General features: G+C 38.0%; 1 protein-coding gene across 1 annotated transcript in view; it reads left to right on the forward strand.

Annotated features, from left to right (window-relative positions):
- LOC107741892 (synaptotagmin-9-like) overlaps nt 1–22,725 on the forward strand; it is a 72,942-nt gene that overhangs the window by 38,034 nt on the left and 12,183 nt on the right. Inside the window, exon 4 of the mRNA XM_016554689.1 lies at nt 22,222–22,342. Within this exon, the coding sequence (XP_016410175.1) occupies nt 22,222–22,342 (121 nt within the window). The remainder of the gene's footprint in view (nt 1–22,221; nt 22,343–22,725) is intronic.

Consider the following 22,725-nt stretch of genomic DNA (forward strand, 5'->3'; position numbering starts at 1 on the left):
TTAAATTTACAGTTAAATACCGTAATTTCATTAACTGATATAATGTTAATATACCAACCTATTGAAGTACTGAAATCTGTTTAGTACCTTTGTAATACACGGATAACTTCCATAAGCAGGTGGTGATGAGAAAGTCACATGATGAACCAAAGCTCATCACAAGCAGCTTTTCCACAAGCTGAGGAGGGAAATTCTAATATAGAAGGTGCACAGTGTCATTCACACAAACACTAAACACCATCATGGTAACACACATGAAACTGAAATAATGCAATAAACATTAATGTAACAACATTAGATGTAACATATAACCCCTAATGTACACAACTGATAAGAAATAACTAAGAAACATAGTTGTTTTAACGAAAAAACATCAAATGTGAAATGGAATTCTGGGAATGTTAATTCACAGTTTTTCACTGTAAATTATACATTCTTTTTCACTTCCAAAAACTGTATATTGCTGTAAAATTACATAATGTCCAATACAGTTTTTCACCATAGGGGAAGTCACGGTTTCACTTTATTTTGATGGTCCCTTTAACACATTCTGTTGATTATAAGTAACGTTGCACCTACATGTCTACTAACTCTCATTAGAGTATTAGTAGAGTATTAGTAGACTGGTAGGGTAGGGTTAGCATAAAGTTGACATGTACTTGCAAAGTTATATATACACTGTAAAAAAATGACCGTGAATTTAACGGTAAAAGACTGTAAAAATGCTACAGTAAAAACCTGTTAAATGGTTAACGGTAAATTCCCCTACTATATACGGGACTGGGGCTGTTGAGCTCCAAAAATGACAAAGATTTTGGTTTCACTTTATTTTGATGGTCCCTTTAACACATTCTGTTGATTATAAGTAACGTTGCACCTACATGTCTACTAACTCTCATTAGAGTATTAGTAGAGTATTAGTAGACTGGTAGGGTTAGGGTTAGAATAAGTTGACATGTACTTGCAAAGTTACTTATAGTCAGTAGAATGTCTGTTGGGAAACCATCACAATAAAGAGTTATCAAATATTAAGCAAACAGTCTACTAATACTCTGATGAGAGTTAGTAGACATGTATGTGCAACAATAGTTATTGTCATCAGAATGTTCAAAAGGGACCAACAAAATAAAGTGTTACCCATATATGTTGGATAAATGTTGTTGCCAGAGTTCATGCAGTAGTTCAGAATATTTATTAGGGGAAAGAAAAAAAGTGTCAGATTCCAAACAGTGTGTTCAGATCAAACTTTTGCATACGTTTATGATCCCCACTGTAGTAAAATACGTTAAGTACTACGATTTTAGTCACATTATATGCACTTTTATAGTTTTGTTCACTCTAATAAAAGTGTGCCTGTTCTAGTGGAGCAGACAGATTACATTGAAAAACACAATTTAAAAAGCTGCACTTATGTTTTACGGCTTTCACTTATATACAGTGCTTTTCTGTGTCTGAGCTTCACCACGGCAGTGCTACAACAAAATAAATAATATTTTTAAATTCAGATTGCACATATTACTTTGTCTTTGCGGGTGTAATGCAACAACAGCGTGCTCAGTGTAGTTTGATTCACAAACAAATTACTAATTTTCAAAGGTTGAGTGAATCAAATCAGACTCAGTCAGCAAATTGCCTTTGGATCCTTCTGGCCCAAATCAACAGCTAAAGTGTGGCCCAGATTATTACGTGTTTGCCGGCCTAGAACTGGTCCACATCTTTTTAGTCAGAACTGAACCAAACAGTGCCATAACCCAACCTAAAGTGAGCCAAATAATAAAAACAGACGTGGCCAATATATGAACCAAAAGCCATTATTTAACCATATTTATGCCACACCTATTTTTTTATTTTATTTAAAATAAACATTACACAGTAAATCTTAAACACATCTTAAACACAAAAATGAATTCACAGTCATTTTTGTTTTTTAAAACATAATTTTAATAACAGAAGTACAATACAGAAAATAACAGAATTGTGTTATGTTGTAAATGTCAAATGAGTGAATACATGTACAATAATTGATACTTTTCTTCCCAGTCTTTCTCACAGTCTGTCAGGAAAAAGGAGAGAAAAAACATTAGTATATCATAATTATAGCTATAAAATAGGGAGCCATATAGAGAATGAGGAGTTATGTCACAATGTTTTCACTCCGCATTGCATTTCAGGAAGGCAACACCATATGAGCAGGATACGCTATCCGTTGCCATGGTTACTTCGACAGTGAGACAGAGAGAAAGAGCAACAGAGAGAGAGAGAGCAGCTTGATATTTGTTTGCATTTTTGCGATACGGCACAGTTTCTTGGGAAGAAATGGAGAAGGAGAAAGCAAAAGGAAAGGGGTTCTATTAGGAGACCCAAAATAACACCGCCAAGCAGCGTAATTTAAAGAAACTGCTTGACATCAACAACATCGACCCGTATGACCTGCCAGCTACAGAATGGACGAAAGACCCAGAAGCACTACCACCTCTCTTATGGATTAAGATATTGATATTGAAAGCTCATATTTTGGGCTCATCTGTTTTACTGCACATAGTGTGCTTTATGTGTAAGGTGTCTACAGAATATGGTCTTTTAATTTCAACATATCGGTGCATGCGTTTTCTTTATAAGAGAGGGAAACGCTTAAAATGTGAATAAACACGTTGCATTCACATTTGGGCTTAAGTGCATATCTGCACATAGTATGCTTTATAGTTTTGTCTGTATTACTGTCTTGGAATGTTAATCCACATTAAGCATTATTTGTGATAAGTATTTTAGAATGTCCCTGTTCAAGTTCTGCTAATTCACAAATCGAGTGAGAGTCATACTCGCAAAGGTAATGTTAATTATTAAACCGATTTCACATTATTTTTATGGTCCCTTTAACACATTCTGTTGACTATAGGTAATGTTGCACCTACATGTCTACTAACTCTCACTAGAGTGTTAGTAGATTATTAGTAGACTGGTAGGGTTAGGGTTAGAATAAGTTGACACGTACTTGCAAAGTTACTTATAGTCAGTAGAATGTCTGTTGGGAGACCATCACAATAGCAGATATTAAGCAAACAGTCTACTAATACTCTAATGTGAGTTAGTAGACATATAGGTGCAATGTTATTTATTGTCAACAGAATGTTCAAAAAGGACCATCAAAATAAAGTGTTACCATTAAACCAAACAAAATCAAAAATTAAAAAAAAACACCCAGCAATGTGACTCTTTTATTGAGTGATAGGCAGTGGGTTTAATCAGTGACATTATTAATAAATTTACCATCCGGCATCTTCTTGTCATATTCACGACCTGGTTCCCTTGGGGTTTTACACGTAGAAAAGGCAAAAAAAAAGCAAACAAAAAAACATATTGCATTGTCCAGTTTTCTCTCAGAAAGATGATCTGCGTTACTATTGCAATTCTCGATGCAGCATGAATTAGAATTATTTTATTTTACATTCATTACTGATGGGAAAAGACACAAACGTTTCGGTTTAAATTTCAATATCGCCCATTATTCACTTTTAAAAGATCACGAAATCTATCAGATATGATGGTAAACTCGGATGTAGTAAGGAGGAAAAAGTCTGCTTATATACAAGGCTGTTTCCCATGTAGAAACTGTGCCGCTTGCAGGAATTTGGTCAAGTGTAAAGAGTTTATATGTCCATTAACACGGAAATGTTTTAAAATCACATCTTGTATTACCTGTTCAACTCGTAATGTGATCTATATATTAAAATGTCCCTGTCAAAAGATATATATAGGAAAATCTTTGCGTCAATTGAAATTTACGAATTAATGAACATAAATCTAGTATACGACGACAAGACATAACCTCTCCAGTAGCGAGACATTTTAACGAATTGGGACATGACATCAAGCAATTGGAATGTATAGGAATAGAGGAAGTTTTTGGGTCACGTAGAGGAGGTAATATAAATAAAGAACTATTGAAACGAGAAGCATTTTGGATTCATAAACTTAAATCACTAAACCCAAATGGCATGAATGAGGAATTAGATCTTTCTGTCTTTCTTTAATGAACTATGGTTGGTCGTATTCATTTTTAATATTCTATATAATAAATTGAGTATTTACAGTGTGAAAAACAATGATTGTTTATGACGATGTATTTCTGATGTTCTTAATTATTGAATTTTCCATTGTTATACAATTTAAAGTTAATTGGTGGAGTAGATATTGATGATTGATAGGATAAACTATAGGTTTGTATAATAGTGATAAATATGTGATCCTAAATAACTATTGTTTTAGTCACGGGTATATTGTGAGGTGTACTAGTGGATGTGACGTTTTGTGTTGGATATATATATATATATATGTAAATTTTCCAGGGTTTAAGTGGAAATGATTTAATGATTGTGGTAATTGAACATTGGCTAATGAATGATGACATCAATATAATTAGTGATTTGAAAAGTGGGTGGAGGGATTAAATTGCTTTACACACTGAGGAAGGCTTTGAGCTGAAACGTTTGTGTCTTTTCCCATCAGTAATGAATGTAAAATAAAAGAAAAAAGAAGATTGTTCTCGTGAGTGCGGATCATAATTTCCTATACTAAGTAACTCAACAGATTGACGCACCAAAATAAAAAGATCAAGTAACGCAAGAGCGCAGTGCAAACGACGTTGTTAAACTATATTTATTTTTAGACACAATAATCAACAATCAAGCATGTAAATTGCAAATAGGCAGTTTTTCCATAATGTTTAAGTTTAATTATAAAATTATGTCTCTACTTTGTTTTCATGACAGATTTAAAATGTAAACTAATTAAACGTACACTAATTAAGACATCACTAACAGATTCAGTAAAATTATATAATGAATATGTAGGCTAATATAGTGCAAATATTTAGCGAAATGCTCTTCTCCAGAGTTATTTTTTTCTAGCAAAGTAACGAGCTGTTGACACTGAATGACTTGCTTGAGGTAAAGGTAATGCGCTGCTTTGTGACATTGTTTACAAAGTGTTTTATTGACATTTTTCCACGGTTGAAAAACTTATTGAGAGATTATGTGAGACATGAGATGTTTACTCATGTTTATTTCATGTTATAACTATAGAAAAGAGAAGGGGATGATCGCATTCACTCACTCTCCGACACTACCGCTTGTACTTGCGATCTGTCACTCCACTTCAAAGAGCATCTAAATGGCATGTATCGTTTGAATTTCCTGATAAAATAGACAATTTTAAAGATGAGACTTTGTTTCAAAAATGTTTTGTATCGCAAAAAAATAAGTACTAAATAAATACAAAGCTTATTGCGATTATTGGACAGGAGGTAATGTATTAGTGAAGTTGTATTCACGTATGAGAACTGAAACAGATTAAGTTCCGCACATGCAGTGGTTGGTTAAAACAACACTGTATTTGTTCGGTACACATACTGAACTGAACAAAATTTTTCTGTATGAATAAATGTACCATTACAACCCTAGAAAACATTTCAAACACCAAAACTGCACTTACCTGAAGATAAGAGTGTGCATAGCGGGAAATAACAGACATATTTTCAAATTTTCAGTACTCCAACATTAGGAATAAGGGAAGATACAAAGCAACCAATAGCACTGTTGAATGGTCTGAAATGTGGACTGCCACATGACTATAGCAGGTTATGTGTGTATTTCCAAATAAAAGCCAAACGTAAGTTAACATATTCCACGGTGTGCCATAGCCAAGCCACATATGGCTCTCAGTTGTGTGCTGTCATCTGGGCCATATACCTCAATACAAATAGTCATCCAAAAGACAATTCCCTCCAATTCTACAGCCATGGCAAAACATATATGGTGAAAGTTTGGCCCATATGTGCTCTGCCATGCCATACCTAGGCCCAAAAGTTCTTGCTATTGTTGAGACAATATAAAGTGACAGTCAATATACATTTTGTTCTATCATCTTTGTCGTGCCACATAAATATATCTGCACAGCTCTCAGTGGTTGAATTACTGAAACGTTAGAGTGATGAAGCATGGATGAATGGGAAAATAAAGAACGGGACGTGCTTGATCGATACTTTAAATCCCGCGAATGCCCCACCCCTTTCTTTTGGATGACTGTTTGTATTGAGGTATATGGCCCAGATGACAGCACACAACTGAGAGCCATAGGCTTGGCTATGGCACACCGTGGAATATGTTAACGTATGGTTAACATTTGGCTTTTACTTGGAAAAACACATATAACCTGCTATAGTCATGTGTGGCAGGTTTGTTGCAGTCCACATTTCAGCCCATTCAACAATGCTATTGGTTGCTTTGTATCTTCCCTTATTCCTATTGATGGATTACTGTATATTTGAAAATGTGTCCGTTATTTCCCGCTCTGCTCCCAACCGCCTCTGTCCAGACACACTCTTATCTTTAGGTAAGTGCAGTTTTGGTGTTTTTAATGCTTTCTAGGTGTGTAATGGTATACTTATTCGTACTGAGAAAAAATTGCTCGGTTCGGTATGTGTAGCACACAGATACAGTGTTGTTTTAACCACTGCATGTGTGGAACTTAATCCATTTCAGTTCTCATGCGTGAATACAACTTCACTAATACATTAACTCCTGTCCAATAATCGCAATAAGCTTTGTATTTATTTAGTACTTATTTTCGATACAAAACATTTTTATCAGGAAATGCAAACGATAAATGTCGTTTTGACGCTCTTTGATGTGGCGTGACATATCGCAAGTACAAGCAATGTACAAGGTACATTTTTGTGTACCGTTACACCCCTAATGTTTTTATTATGATTTATATTATTAAGTATTATATCTAAAAATAGCGTGCTATTAGAGTAACTGTTTTCTTTATTTAAAAATTGCTACACAGCAGCATTCGTATCTTAGGTGGTAGAAAAAGGGAATGTGTGCAGTGTTGATTTGCAGTCATTAATAATACGTGCGCGTCTTAATATTCGAATAATATCTAATGTATGATACTAATAATGGTATACTAATGTTCTTTTTCTCTCCTTTTTCCTGACAGACTGTGAGTGAGAAAGACTGGCAATACTTTCTAAAAGTATCAATTATTGTACATTTATTCACTCATTTGACATTTACAACATGACACACTTCTGTTATCATCCGTATTGTAATTCTGTTATTGAAATTCTATTATAAAAATAAAACAAATGACTGTGAATCATTTTTGTTGTTGTTGTTTAAGATGTGTTTAAGATTTACTGTGTATTGAGTATTTAAAAAAAATAAAAAATAAAAATAGGTGTGGCGTAATTATGGTTAAATAATGGCTTTTGGTGTATCAGCCACATGTGGGCCATGTAAGGGCCGTCAGTCCTTTACAGAACTCAACCACACACGAATACCATTGGACCACATCTGTTTTATTATTTGGCTCACTTCATGGCACTGTTTTGGTTCAGTTCTGACTAAAAAAATGTGGACCAGTTCTGGGCCGCCAAACACATACTACTCTGGGCCACACGTTAGCTGTTGATTTGGGCCAAATCTGAGCCCAAATAAAATTACTGGGAATATATAAACAACGGCTGGTATTAAAATACTTCAAGTTTTAAAAAAGAAGTTGTACATTAGTGACTTTTAAAAAATAAAACAATTGTTCAAGAATTGTTGCATAATTCCAAATAAATAGATTGTGATCCACAAATAAATGTAAATAGATTAACAAAAATTAAACATATTGATAAATCCACAAATAAATGAATAATAAATAGTAAAGAGCCACAGATAAATCTAGTGAGTTTCACAAACATGAATTAAATTCACAAATAAAAAAAGCATATTCACAAATATCTTTTTATGTCACAAACACAATTTTGCTTGGCATTTATTTGTGAATTGCGTCCTGTGCATTTGTAGATTGCTGCATACATTTGTGGATCGCTCCCCGCACATCTGTGAATAGCTTTCTGAGCATTTGTGGATTGCTATGCGCATTTGTGGATTTTGAAACATTTCTTGCATCAAGACGCTGACAATCCACAAATGCGTGGACTCCACTCACTGTCTACTCAAGATATCAGATAACAGCCACATTTTTTTACATGATTCGTTGACCAGTCGTAGCACATTCTCGCTATAACTAATCATGTTTTGCTTTACAATCAGGGTGGACTCGTCGTGAAATAAAAATAGGTTACTGTTTGTAACCCCGGTTCTCTGAAACATCAAGTGGAGAGATCCACCTATGGGAAGGGCATCCGTACCTGACTTCTGCAGACGCATCCAATTGCACCAAGTCTGGCTTGACAGACAGGAGTGCGTGTCCAATAGCAGGTAAGGGACCGCTCCTTCACTGAGCGCATAAAGTCCCAGCACGCACTACCTTTCCTCAGTTAGCATATTTGCTTCTCGTGCAGCAAGCTGGGCAAACTTGGTGGATCTCTCCACTCGATGTTTCAGAGAACCGGGGTTACGAACAGTAACCTATTGTTCTCTTTCATCATCTCATGTTCGAGGTCAACCTATGGCAGATATGGACAGCTCCCCGGTTGCCCAGTACACTCACAGCGAGGCCCTGTAAGCCAGAGGACGGTCTCCTGGAAGGCGGTGCTTGACACGTCACCAAGTATCTGACCCCTCACAAAGTGGGCATGCAATACCGGCCATAAAAGCATGACATGCGGTAACATGCATACAAAACCTGACAACACACATAATATATATATATATATATATATATATATATTATGTGTGTTGTTATATATAAAAAAATTGCCCCTTTTAGACTTGCACTCTATTTATTTGCTAACTGCTTGTTTTCTTTAAAAAAATTAAAATAAATAACACTTGCTTCTCTAATCTTTTTGTATTCTATCTTTATTTTCGTTGTATTTATTATACAATTAACAAAAGCAAAAAAGGCCTCTAACACTAGCTTGCTCTATTCTTTTTCTATTCTTTCTTTTTGTTCAAGAAATGAAGAGCTGATCACTCCTCCTGAAAGGGCTGGTCCTGTCAATGTAAACTCGCAGGGCATGAACAGGACACAAAGCATTCAGCCTCTGATCCTCTGGCAGAGGAGAATGGAGGAGGGTGAAAAGTTGAAAGCTCAAGCACCTCACATGTGAAAGCTGGGAAGCATTTAGGCATAAAGGCCGGGTTAGGCCTGAGAAAAACCTTATCTCCACTGAGAGAGAAATGAATGCAACAGGGGTGAACAGAGAGTGCATGCAAATCACTGACACGTTTGGCTGATGCCAAGGCCAGGAGCAGAGCTGTCTTGAAAGACAAGCTTCAGGGGAATATTTCCCAGGGGCTCAAACAGCTGTTGAGACAAAGCCTCCAGCACCATGGACAGGTCCCATCCTGGAACTGCTCTTCTAGTGACTGGAAGAGAACAGCGTACGCCCTTCATAAATCTACGAATAAGGGGGTGTTGCCCCACCGTAGTGCCATCAAACCCAACATGACATGCAGCGATAGCCTCTAAGTAGACCTTAATAGAAAGATTTACCACCATCGATGAGGTCTTGCAAAAAACCCAAAATGTCAACGAATGAGCACTGATATGATATCAGCTGACGCCCCTCACACCACTCCTCAAACACACGTCACTTGAAATCATAAAGGGAGCGTGTAGAGGATGCTCTAGCATTCTGCATGGTAGCAACAACACAAGGGGGGAGCCCCAATGTGTTTAAATTTGCCCACTCACGGGCCAGGCCCAGAGAGCTACCATATCTGGGTGCGGGTAGTATATTTCCCCATTCACTTGAGACAGGAGGTCCATGCGTAATGGGAGGGGCCATGGCTGTGCATACAGAAGAGAAACTATCTCTGCCAGCCATGAAGATTTGGGCCACCTGGGTGCTATCAAAATCAGAGTCATGCTCTGTTCTTTCACCCTGACCAGAGTTGGAGATATCAGGCAGAGCAGAGGAAAAGCATAGAGCAGCACATTGGGCCTCATCCCGTAGCGAGAAGAGTATAGGACAATGGGCATTTTGGCGTGAGGCGAAGAGATCGACAGCTGCCCGACCGAACCTCTTCCATAGCAGATCCACTATCTGAGGGTGGAGGCGCCATTCTCCGTAGAGTGAGTTTCCCCTTGACAAAAGGTCTGCACCCCTGTTCAGAATGCCTGGGACATGGGTCGCCCATAGCGACAGAAAATGCAGCGTGCTCCATACTAACAGCTTGTGAGCTAGAGCATGAAGCTTGGAGGAGCGCATCCCCCCTTGGCGGTTGATATGTGCCACGGCTGTGGTGTTGTCGCAACGCACCAGTACGTGATGCCCCTGCAGGCAGGGCAGAAAATGTTTCAGAGCCTTCCAAACAGTGAGGAGCTCCAAATAATTTATGTGGGCTGAGTGGAGTGTGCTCGGCCACACACCGTTCATTAATCTGCCCTTCTGAGTGGCTCCCCATCCTGTTAAGGACACGTCTCGATTTCCACAACATGATGGTCCCCGGGGGGGTCCCCTGAGTGTAAAATCTTCCTCCAGTGCTGCTGTACACGAGCACGTCACTGTGACAGAGCGGCAAAGATCTGAGATGAAGAGATGAAACCCACTTCATGAACACCCTCATTCTCAGAAGGCCCAGAGGCAGGACATGGACAGCCGAAAGCCACAAGACCCTGTAATCTGAGACATGTGCGATACTGTACCCACGCTTCTTCCCTGAACTGCGAGAGGCAATTCATGAAAGAGAGAATGTGCTCTTGCGACAAGCATGCGCATCATAATGGAATTCAGCTCCAGACGCAGAAATATCACATACTGGGCAGGAGTTAAATTGCTCTTGTTCACATTCACTCTGAAGCCGAGCTCTGTGACGTGAGCGAGCACACGGGCAGTGTTCTGCATCACTTTCTTTCTTGAATCGGCTATATTTAGACAATCGTCTATATATGTCAGAATTACGGTGGCCGAGAGAGCTCAACGCGCTGCAAATAGAAAAAAAAACACCTGCAAATTAAGGAAACAACTTCATCAATTTGACAACACACGCTCTGCAAATGCTCACAACACAACCAAATAAAGAAACGCACTGCAAATAGAAAAAAGCGCATGCAAATTAAGAAAACAACTTAATCAATTTGACAACACACAGACTGCAAATGCTCACAACATAACCCAATAAAGAAACGCACTGCAAATAGAAAAAAAGCACCTGCAAATTAAGAAAACAACTTCATCAATTTAACAACACACGTGCTGCAAATGCTCACAACACAACCCAATAAAGAAACGCACTGCAACAACACAACCAAACAAAGAAACACTCTGCAAATACAATCCTTTATTTAGTTGTGTTGTGAGCATTTGCAGTGCGTTTCTTTATTTGTTTGCATTCTGAGAATTTGCAGCACCTGCTGTCAAACTGATGAAGATGTTTTCTTGATGTGCTGGTGCTTTTTCTATTTGCATGTGCTTTCTGAAGTTGCAGCGCGTTGAGCTCTCTCGGCCACCGACGTACAGAATCCTGAGACCTGCTATTCTCAACGGGGCCAGACCCACCTCCGTGCATAGGCAGTTGGTGGGCTGAGAGCCAAACCGAATGGGAGGACCGTGAATTCGTAACACATGCCTTGGTAGGAGAAATGAAGGAATTTCCTGTGCAGATGATAAATGCTTATGTGGAAGAAAGCATCTTTCAGATCGATCGATATGAACCAATCGCTCTGATTTATTGAGCGTAATAGAGACCCGTGTGTTAACATTCTGAAACTGTATTTCCTTAAATGTTTGTTCAACACCCTGAGATCCAAGATGGGACGGAGGGAACCGTCCTTCTTTGGAATTAGGAAATAACGTGAGTGAAATCCCTAACTGCGTTAGTGAGAAGGGACCAATCGAACCGCTCCTTTCTCGAGGAGGGAGGGGATTTCGTCTTTCAGAATGTGAGCAGAGCTCTCTTCTGTATGATAAGAGATAACTCCGTTGAAATGTGGGGGTTTTCACTTTTGGCAAACTGAAGTCTGTACCCCTTCGTTATTGTGTGAATCATCCATTCGGGAGCTGACACAGACAGTCAGGCTGTTACATGATTCACTAGAGATCCTACACAAACCGGAAAACTGCTTAGAGCTGGCAATTCGGCCTGTTCGCTCATTTGTGGTGCAATGGCGCCATCTAGTGGACAGACTAGAGGCGACATGCAGGGGTTTATAGAGGTGTGTTCTCTCTCTGTAGAGAGATGTACTCCCCTTGAAATGAATTCATTTGATTAACTTGATTTATTGTGCTTTTTGTGTTTTGTGTGTGTTTTGTGTCGGGGAACACAGGGGCCGAAGCCTTTATTATTTGGGTGAGGGGAACAAAGTATGTGCGGTGTGGTGACACTGCTTGTGAATTTTTCCTCACAACAGACCCCCTGAATGTGGGGGGAGAACACACAACATCCACTGAACACCTGGGCTGGGCAGCCTCGGGAGGAAGGTGGCCGAGCCTTGCAAGAAAGACCCTCCGTCTCCGTGGCAGGGGGGTTAGACAAAGCTGCCTTCCTGGGAAGGCACAATTTGAAAGCCTCGTCTTCCTTCTTTTCGTCGTCGCATTGTTGCTGCATCAGAGAGAGCCCGGCCAGGCTCCACGGGGGCACCCGCGATGCGCCTCTTTTTGATTGTGCTTTAAAAGGCTGCAACAGCTATAACTGCAACTGGATGCATCGAAGCAAATGTGCGAATCATTTGTCCTTCATCGTGTTGCACCTCGTCCAGTGTAGACAGCATTGCAGTAGATTTATATTTGCTTTGGACGCGTTGCGAGGGTATTACTGCCCTGATAGCACACATATATCACAGAGACGTCTATTTGACGTCTGCATTTACATCTGCAAGATGCATTTTTTTAGAGTGTTTGCTCATCTGCAATACGTCCTATCTGCAATATTTCCTATCAGATGTCAAATAGACGTTTAGAAGATGTCTTTAAGATGTTTATGATTTTGAATGTATGTAAAACTGACGTCTTAAAGACATCTGTCAGATGTTTGTACACAAAAGATGCTTTCCAGATTAAGCGATCTTTAACAGATATCTTGCAGACGTATGCTATATGGGTGATGATGTTCAGGATCTGTGAATGTTCAAAAATTGTGCATAATCCTGAGTTTATCCTCATTCACCTATCCTTATGGAAATATAAAGAAGCCTTACACTCCAACAATCTTTTGGAAACATGATTTTTTTTAACCACACAAACAGCACTGAAGCTCAATTTGAACAAATTGTCCATAGAATGAAGTCCCTTACAGGGGTGCAAAATAAACCTGCTCCCGACATGATTGTAAAACAAAACGTGATTGGTTATAGTTGTAGGGATTTCATGAACAGGACACGGATATGCCACTGAATCACCATCATGAGGCTTCGAATTGTGGTCACATGGTTTGCACGGCATTACCGTCTCTACACCGGACGCGACCGTTGTAAATCATTTGAACTTTGCGTCATAAATAGAACGAGGCATCAGTTTACTGTCAGGGGATTTGTTGTGTCGTGTCGTGCCGCATCCAGTGTAGACAGCATCACTGATTATAATGGGTTCAATAGTATTTTGTGTCGTGTCGTGCCGTTTGCATCCAGTGTAGACACGGTGTCAAACAAATCATGTAACCTTAACTAGGGATATTTGAGTAACTAGGAATTTTAGCACAAATAGTACGATTTGACAGATGTACATCAGTAAGGTAAACAACAATCACACTTTTAGTAAAGTCAACAAAAAATAATTAAGTTACCACATTTGTTAGATTTTACAGTGATATTGCCTAGCCCTAATTGTACTACTTTTGTCACAAGTTCCAGTAAAGAGTCAGCTTTTTTATGTCTACAAGTGTACAATGAATTCAGCTTCAGAAATAATCTCAACCTGGTCTCATAAAAATATGTACCTCTGGATACTTTTCTGCAACACCGTTTTTCCGTACCTTACTGCACGTTTCGCCGCAGTTTCAAAGAGAAATGTTCACTGAGTGGCACTAAAACACAGGTTCGATACGTGAACCCTAGCACGTTTTTATTCCGTTGATATACAGTGGTGTGAAAAAGTGTTGGCCCCCTTCCTGATTACTTATTATTTTTTTGCATGTTTGTCACACTTTAATGTTTAGGGCAAACACTTCTTCACACAGAGCCATGTAGTTTTGGATTTAGTTTTTCCTTAATAATAAAAACCTTCATTTAAAAACTGCATGTTGTGTTTACTTGTGTTATCTTTGACTAATATTTAAATTTGTTTGATGATCTGAAACATTAAAGTGTGACAAACATGCAAAAAAATAAGAAATCAGGAAGTGGGCCAACACTTTTTCACACCACTGTAGGTACGTATTGCTGTGTTTTTATTACATTGCTTCAGGTACCTATTACGGCGGTTCAGAATTCAAATATCCAGGGACTGTCTCTAAAAGTTAATGTTCTATTGTGTTGGAAATATGCCCTACAGCATACCCAATACTAAACCTACCCGATAGTGTTAACAAATGCAAAACTGACATAAAACGCATTTGTTGATGCAACCGTGCCATTTGAACTTTTTTTTTGTCAAACTGTAGTTAGATGGGATTCGATTACCAGTGCTCCTCGCCTCTCAAGTACGTCTCCGTACTCCGTGAGCTACCGAAAAAACCTACCGTATATAAAAACCCATAGATCTGAAGCTGAATATGTGTGATGCTAACATTCAAAAGCATCAATTTTCAAATCTCCCAGCATATTACATTTTTTTTTGAAGTCATAACATAATATTCTTCAAGTAATTGTGCAAAAATTACGCTTTATTAATCGAAACTCTGTAAATTTGTGTGAAAAGGAATAAAAGCTGTCGGAGTTTTACTGCCTCTAGTGTTCATTTCTTTTGGAAACTGCAGTATGTACTTATTGGTATGCACTTCGCATCTCACGAAAACGTGCCCCCAGGTACGTTTTTGCCATGAGACCAGGCAGAAGAATCTGCCATTGTAGGCCAAATTCTGATTTTACCTTTACTTTATTTGTATAGTGCTTTATACAATACTGGTTGGTCAAAGCAGCTTTACAGTGTTAGACAGGAAAATATATTGTCAATAATGCAAGACAATAACAGAGTCATTTTTCCAGCTAAATTCAGTTCATTGATGATTCAGTGATGTCATCATCCAGTTCAGCTCTCTTCCAATAGTGTCTGTGCAATCAGTCAAGCCTCCCCAACTAACCAAGCCTAAGGCGACAGTGGCAAGGAACCAAAACTCCATCGGTGACAGAAATGGAGAAAAAACCTTGTGAGAAACCAGGCTCAGTTGGGGGACCAGTTCTTCTCTGGCCAGACAACACCAGCATGGAGTGGTTTAATTCCAGCCTGCAACACAGGAATAGAGGACTTATCTGGTTCCCGTGGTCATGTGCTGATGGTTGTCGAGGTGACGAGGTCTTTGCAGGGGATCTGTCTCTCGGGCACATCTAGTTGACATGGTCTCCGCTGACATTGAGGGCTTTAGAGGTCGTCTCTAGGTGCTGATCCACCATCTGATCTGGATACAGACTGGATCTGTATGGCTACGGTGACCTCAGAATAAGAATGAAAGAAACTAATATTAGCGTAGATGCCATTCTTCTTACGATGTAGCGAGAACATTGGGTGTTATGGGAAGTGTTCCGGTTGACCTCATTAATGCAGCCTAACAATCCTTTAACGGATCGATATTATAATTATAATATCAATATAATTATAATATTATTGATGTTATAATATCAACGAATTATAGAAATGATTCATCCAAACCCACTCTGTTCTGCCAGACGTCTCAGCAATACCAATCTAGAGTCTAGTAAACAGCAGTTTTTAAAGTGCATAAGCAATGAACTTATTCTGAGGGGCATTTCTAAATAAAACCACTTGTGACATTCTGAAATTAACAGCACATGGATGTGTTTTGATGTTCAAAGTCCTGTTCTTTCGTCTAATTCAAAAATAATAAGTAGAGCTCATTTGAGACTCAACTCAAGCTAATGAGACATATCTACCCGGATTTGTCATAACAATCACAAATACAAAATTCAGAGTGCTAGAGAAAATGAGAGGTTTTTCCCAATGGACCTCATTCAAGTGTACAGTAGCTCAGTGCCCACTAAACAGAAGAATAAAGTGAATTAGATCAGTTTCTTATTGAATGGAAATATAAATTAAGATTATCTGCTTTGGGGGAAAAAAAGGACAGTCCCACTTTATATTAAGTGGCCTTAACTACTATGTACTTACATTTAAATTAATCATTTGGTACAATGCACTTATTGTGTACATACATGTTTTTACATTGTACTTATATTTTAAAAATACCTGCATGTAACTACTTCTGTAATTAATTTCTGTAATTACATTTATAATTACACTGTTGACCCATCCCTTACACCTCAAACCACCCTTAAACCTACCCCAACCACCAAATCATATATATAATTAAAAATATATATGTTTAAAAACTGCTCTGTTTACTAGACTCCAGATTGGTATTGCTGAGATGTCTGGCAGAACAGAGTGGGTTTGGATGAATCATTATATTATATTATATTATATTATAAAACTTTGCTGCTGAGTTCAACATGTTCTGTAGTAAAATTTACTAATAGCTTGCACCAATGTAAACTATATTTTTTTGTGTGTTTAAAAAAAAAAAACACCTGGATTTACTAAGGACACGCTGTGAAAAATTAGAAATGGAAAATTAGTGTTATTTTGTGGCTAAACTTATTCTATATGCAGTTCTTGGAGTCTGCCTTTCAGATACAAAAATTATGGGAAGAGTGTATTTAAATGAATTATGCAAAATAATTTTGCTAAGGTTTGCGGTAGTCTGTTTACTAATATTTGCGTCTTAACCCATTCTGTGGCTGTGTTGTTAGTAGATCATGCATTAGAAACTGTCCTACATTTGATCTTACAATCATTTCTCAAATGTGCATACGTGTGATTGACAGAATGAACGTATGCACAAAACCAAACAAACAAAAAAACAAAAACTAAAAAAAAACATGCGTATGCCTCTCTTTCAGATTTGAAACTTATAAATTATAAATGATCTTGAAATTGTGATCAGCTGAATGGTTTCAGATCTCTGGCTTGTAAATGCCAAATAATTAATGTAATTAACATATAGAGCACCAGTTAATGTCCAAATCATTTAATTGAGAATGGCGAGCGGCAAGAATCGCTGGTCACACTTTATTTTAAGGTCTAATTCTCACTATTAACAAAAAATCAACTACGAATTTTGCCTCAAACAACTAATTTGCTGCGTATTAATAGTAGGTGTTAAGTTTAGTTAATGATTAGGGATGTAGAATATGGTCATGCAGAATGTGTGCTTTATAAGTACTAAGAAGCAGCGAATATGTTAATAATAGGCATGTTAATAAGCAGAGAAGGGCACAAATACACCAAAAAAGTATTTTGTTACAAATTACAAATACTTGCTCATCAAATGTATTTTTAAATTTAAAATACAAAATACTGGTGTGAGAAATGTATTTAATACAAAAAAAAAAAAAATACAAAATTTGAAAATACAAAAATATAAACAAGATTTACAAGCAATCATTTGAAGTGCAAGAAACAGTGTCAGTACATTTATTAGGCTAATACTGGAGTTAGATACACACATAAGAGAAAGAGAAGTTCTTTCCCCTCCTTGAACAACTTATAAAAAACATTATTTAACCCTAACACTAGACAATATATCCAATATATTGATCCATATTTCTTCTAATTTCATATGTTCATATATCATATATATATATATATATATATATATATATATATATATAAAACACAATTAATACAAACGTCCGCCCAAATGTTCACGCAAAGAAAGAAGGCGTAACTTTTATTCTCGCTGTAGTATTGTTGCGCTGTAGTATTGTTGTTGCCGTGTGTTTCGTTGTGAAAGTGAAACTACTTTGTTTGGCCTTCCAAAAGAGGATGATATCCGCTTCATCATGCCTAGAGCTGATCCGTGCTGGTCGCTGAGGAAATACATAAACTTCGCGCTGTGGATCGCCGGATCGGCTTTCACTATGGACGAAGTGGAGTCCAGCCCGGGGTCATCACATGTGGTGCCGCAAGCCCGCCGGCCTCCGCTCACTCAAGTCGCTGGCTCTTTTGGAAGGACACGACTAGAAATCAGTGGTTAAGTTGTATTTACAACACTGTTCCAGAACAGTTCAACCCAAATATTAAGATGTGTGCAGTGCATTTTATGGAGGACTGTTTCCTGATCCTGGGAGAGTAGACTACAATGCCGGCTGTTCTGACTCACAGTAAAGAAACATGAAAAAATAAAGCGTAGACATGCTTGATGGTATTCAAATAAACATAGTTGTGTCTTAAAGTGAAGTGAAGCAGTTAGTCAAGTTTACATTATTTACTAAACTGGTTTCCACTTTAATTAAAAAAATAAATAAATATAATAAACAGGATTAATGTAACCATTTCAAAGAAAAAAAGGATGTTTTGTTATCGCTTTTGGAGCAAGGGCGCCACCATCTTGCAATTCCACAGCGTGTGACGTCACGAGGTTGGTTCGCTCCATTGGCCAGTGAAGAAATATAAGCATTTCTTTATTTTTTGAACACACAAATGTGCTTGGTTTTCACCATAATTGCATGAATATCCAACACCAAACTGTTTAAATCACAAAGTTTTGATCGTGGTATCCCAAAAATTGTTGTAACGTTGGCGCAACATGATGTAAACAATAAACTGAAACAAGGCAAACGTTTCGGTCACATGTTGACCATTTTCAATGCCAAGCTGACAATGTTAGAACTAGGAGCCATCTTAATTTGAGGAATCACATGATAATTAAAGAGATCACATGATCAATATCACATGATAATTATCACATGATAATTAAAGAGATCACATGAGGTGCGTTCCACTTCATGCGGAGCTGCGCAAACCGATCGGCGGCTGACTTGAAGCAGTGCATGTCGGTTAGAAATTTAGTCCGACTTGAACCGGCGCCGACGCCACGTCACTGTCACGTGTGGCATCAAAGTACCGCGATAGCGTTTCGAGAGCAGCCGGCTGACTCAGCTGGCGCAGCTTTTTCAGAGCGACTGCAAGAGTGCTGATGACGACACAGCTGTTTCACGATTGGCCAAATTCACCACATGACAACAATGACGTGTGTTTCTAGGCTTTTTTACTGTAGTCGCAATGTTATATTGAGTCCCGTTTATCATGAAAGCATATATACCCCCACTTTATTAGTATTTAAATAGTATATATTTACGTTGAACTTTATTCTTGAACAGATGGCGCTGTATTAAGCAGTATATAAAAAGTGTTTCTGTTGCTCATGAAAACGTTTCTGAAACGTCTGTATATTTGACAAATATTGCATTTAATTCACTTCATCTGTGAATGTGATAGAGTATGCAAACACCGCGCGAGCATCACTAACGGGAGCAGAAAACTAACGGGAGCAGAAATGTCCGGCTTGATGGCTCCGTTTTCAACTCCGCCCCCGACTGCAAGCGGCTACTCTCGTTGATCGCCGTCTGTAGCCGTGCTTCAAGTCGAACGCACCTATGATCAATTTTTTTATTGATCATGTGATCTCTTTAATTATCATGTGATTCCTCAAATTAAGATGGCTCCTAGTTCTAACATTGTCAGCTTGGCATTGAAAATGGTCAACATGTGACCGAAACGTTTGCCTTGTTTGATTCAGTAAATTGCTTATATTGTTTTCATCTCGCTTGTGACTCTTTGACGTTTGAGTGTGTGGACTTTTTTCAAGCTCTTCAATTTTAGCATACACACACTCTAATATATCTGTCTGTACGCATGTTTTATAAATGAGGCCCCTGATTTTTATCGGCTTTGCTTGTTTGCGGCTTTATGCTCATTTGTGCTGCTCTTGATAGATTGTGTTGGTCATTATGGAAATGATCTGACTGCATCTGTGTTCGTTTATTTGCAGACTGTCATTAGATCACACAGAACTTTACACTCCCGTTGGTACTTTTATGGAATTTCAGTTTCACAATAGTTCCTCTTCAGGAACTCGAGCTGCGTCGAAAAACGCTAGGGGAACGCCCTTCAGAAACTCTAATAGCATGACTCTCATTTACTAGTAAATGATGAAGATATGTTGCCTGAAAGTGACTAATTTATCCAGATGGAACTTCTAATAACACTTGTAGTATTTTCTTGCTATACATGAAATGTTGATCATATTTGCATTGAAAAATACGTTAATGTCTTTAGTAAGCCAGGCAATATGTCTATGAAATATCATCATAGAAGAGTAGCAGTTGCCCTTGAGCATTTGTTTACCATTTCTAAATGGCAGGACCACTAGCTTCTAGGGATGGCTGGCGCGAAACTGACGTTTCGACACGGTGTCGAGATCCCGAAGCGCAGATGTTTCGAAACACTGCTCCGAAGTGGGATTCGAAACACCCATGTCACGTGACTAAGATTTATAACATATTCACAATTAATTAATTCAGTTGTCAAAGAGATGTTACAACACATTACAAGAACAGAACAATAAAAACACAACTTTCAAATATTTATTATAATTATATACATGCTTCACCCGGGATGCAAACCTTAAGTGACAGGTTCTGACAACATGCCAAGTGTGCACACTAACCACTCCCCCAACACACATGGTGGAATGACAAGCACAACATATACCTTCTAATTCTTCAATTCGCTTAACTGATTCGTTGTCAATGCTATTTCAGAGCAATACTTCAAAATGACCACTAGGTGTCAACGTAGAGACGGGTGTCGAATTGTTTCGAAGCCTCGGCACATTTGCTTCGACTGTTTCAGTGTTTCATGAAGCCTCGCTTGGCCCACCACTACTAGCTTCTCAGATCCTCTACAAAACCCATCACAGCACTAGAATGACCTTTTACTGTCACAACCAGCACGACCCCTGGTTATCATCAGCATGAGCCTCAGGCATACAATGGAGCGTCAGATATTAACTCATAATATCTCATTGCCGCCCAGAACACCTTTTTTTTTTTTTTGCACCCTGTATACTGACTATTTAGACATGATAGGTAAAACCCATTATTAAGAGACTACTACAGTGTGGAATATTTTTGAGGAAAAATCAATTTTTTGCCTTTTCCACAGAGGCACTAGTAGCAAGTAATCTATTATAGAAAGCAATGTTATAACTAATGTGTGTTGTGTTTTTTGTATTAAATAACCTGTACTTTTGATTTAATGCAATTCTGATCACATACATTTTCTGTTGTCTGCTTGTTTGCTCAATAACGGCTTATGCAGACTGCTGAGTCAGTGTTTGTCTGTGGGATGTTCATTCATTCATTCATTCATTCATTCATTCATTCTCACAGTGGTCTATTACTGTGGTCTGTTATTGCCCTAAATGGCATGTAAAAATGAAACATAATTTTGAACATTCAAATCACCACAGCAAGAATACTCACACATTTCAAAATACAAATCTATTTCTCTTTGCTTAATATCCAACTGTCCTTCAGTATAGCAGGCAGTTTTGAATTACTTGGAGACACCAATCAGCATAACATCTCTTTTCTGCCATTTCTGGGTTCTGTCAATCTAAACAATGTTGGTGAAGTTCATATTGCAGTGAGCTGATGGTCAGGTTTAGATGAATCTCGTCAGTTAAATCCTCCTTTTTCAGCAGACTGGAGGTAAGCCATCATTGTGAAGTTCAAATGAATAGGTGTTAGAAAAGCTCATCTCACATTCTCGGCTGAGTTATTTCCAGAGCAAGTGATAACATGGCTGTTACTTTTTAATGTTGCTGGCGTTAGTGTTGTTCTGATATGATGCAAAGTGGCATGAACAAATTCATAAGAAGGTGGCAGCTTCTTCCTTGGTGAACTCCATGTAATCTATATTTACCATGGTCTTAACTGTAGCGAATCAGCTCATGGGGAAATATGAATAATTAATCATAACTAGTTATAATTAATTATAAATATTTAGATCCGCTGTAGATATTTAGCTGACCTCTCAGGGTCAACTGTCTGTCAATTCTAAGAACGTTAATTTCCTGGTTAAAGGAAATAACTTTCTTACTGTACAACTCTACACAGAGCATGAAAAATGGTGTGTCTGATTGGTCCAGACGCTACATAACGATTTTCAATGAAAGAGTGAATACATGAACAAATGCATGAATAAATAACTGAATCAAACAGTCATTGATATGAATGAAGGTGTTTATTGTACATGTAGAATAGTAAATGTGAGTAAATAAATCTTGTTTCTGTTGCCAGGACAATGTGGATCTGGGGGATTTGATGTTTTCTCTATGCTATCTGCCCACTGCCGGACGACTGACCATCACTATGATCAAAGCACGAAATCTGAAAGCCATGGACATCACTGGAGCTTCAGGTATGAGCAGATTCAGATTGTATTTATATACCTGGATTTACAGTTTGAAATGACATATTACACTATAAAAAATGCTGGGTTGTTTCAACCCAACTTTGGGTCAAATATGGACTAACCCAGCTGTTAGGTTAAATTTTTACATTTAATTTTTAACCCAAAAGTTGGGTTAGTCCATATTTGACCCAAAATTGGGTTGAAACAAAATTTTTTAGAGTGTACCTTTCTTTTTTTTCTCCTTAACAAAATAGCTTTAGAGGATTTGCAACTAATGGTAGGATATGTAAGAGGCTAGATAAAGTTTTAAGCTGGTGTAATGTAAGCTCTTTTGTATTAATGTATTAATATGTTGTGAGGTACAGTTACCAGAGTGACACTAAAACAGG

The sequence above is a fragment of the Sinocyclocheilus rhinocerous genome, unplaced genomic scaffold (assembly GCF_001515625.1).
Source record: "Sinocyclocheilus rhinocerous isolate Xijiao unplaced genomic scaffold, SAMN03320098_v1.1 scaffold376, whole genome shotgun sequence".
Taxonomy (NCBI): Eukaryota; Metazoa; Chordata; class Actinopteri; order Cypriniformes; family Cyprinidae; genus Sinocyclocheilus; species Sinocyclocheilus rhinocerous.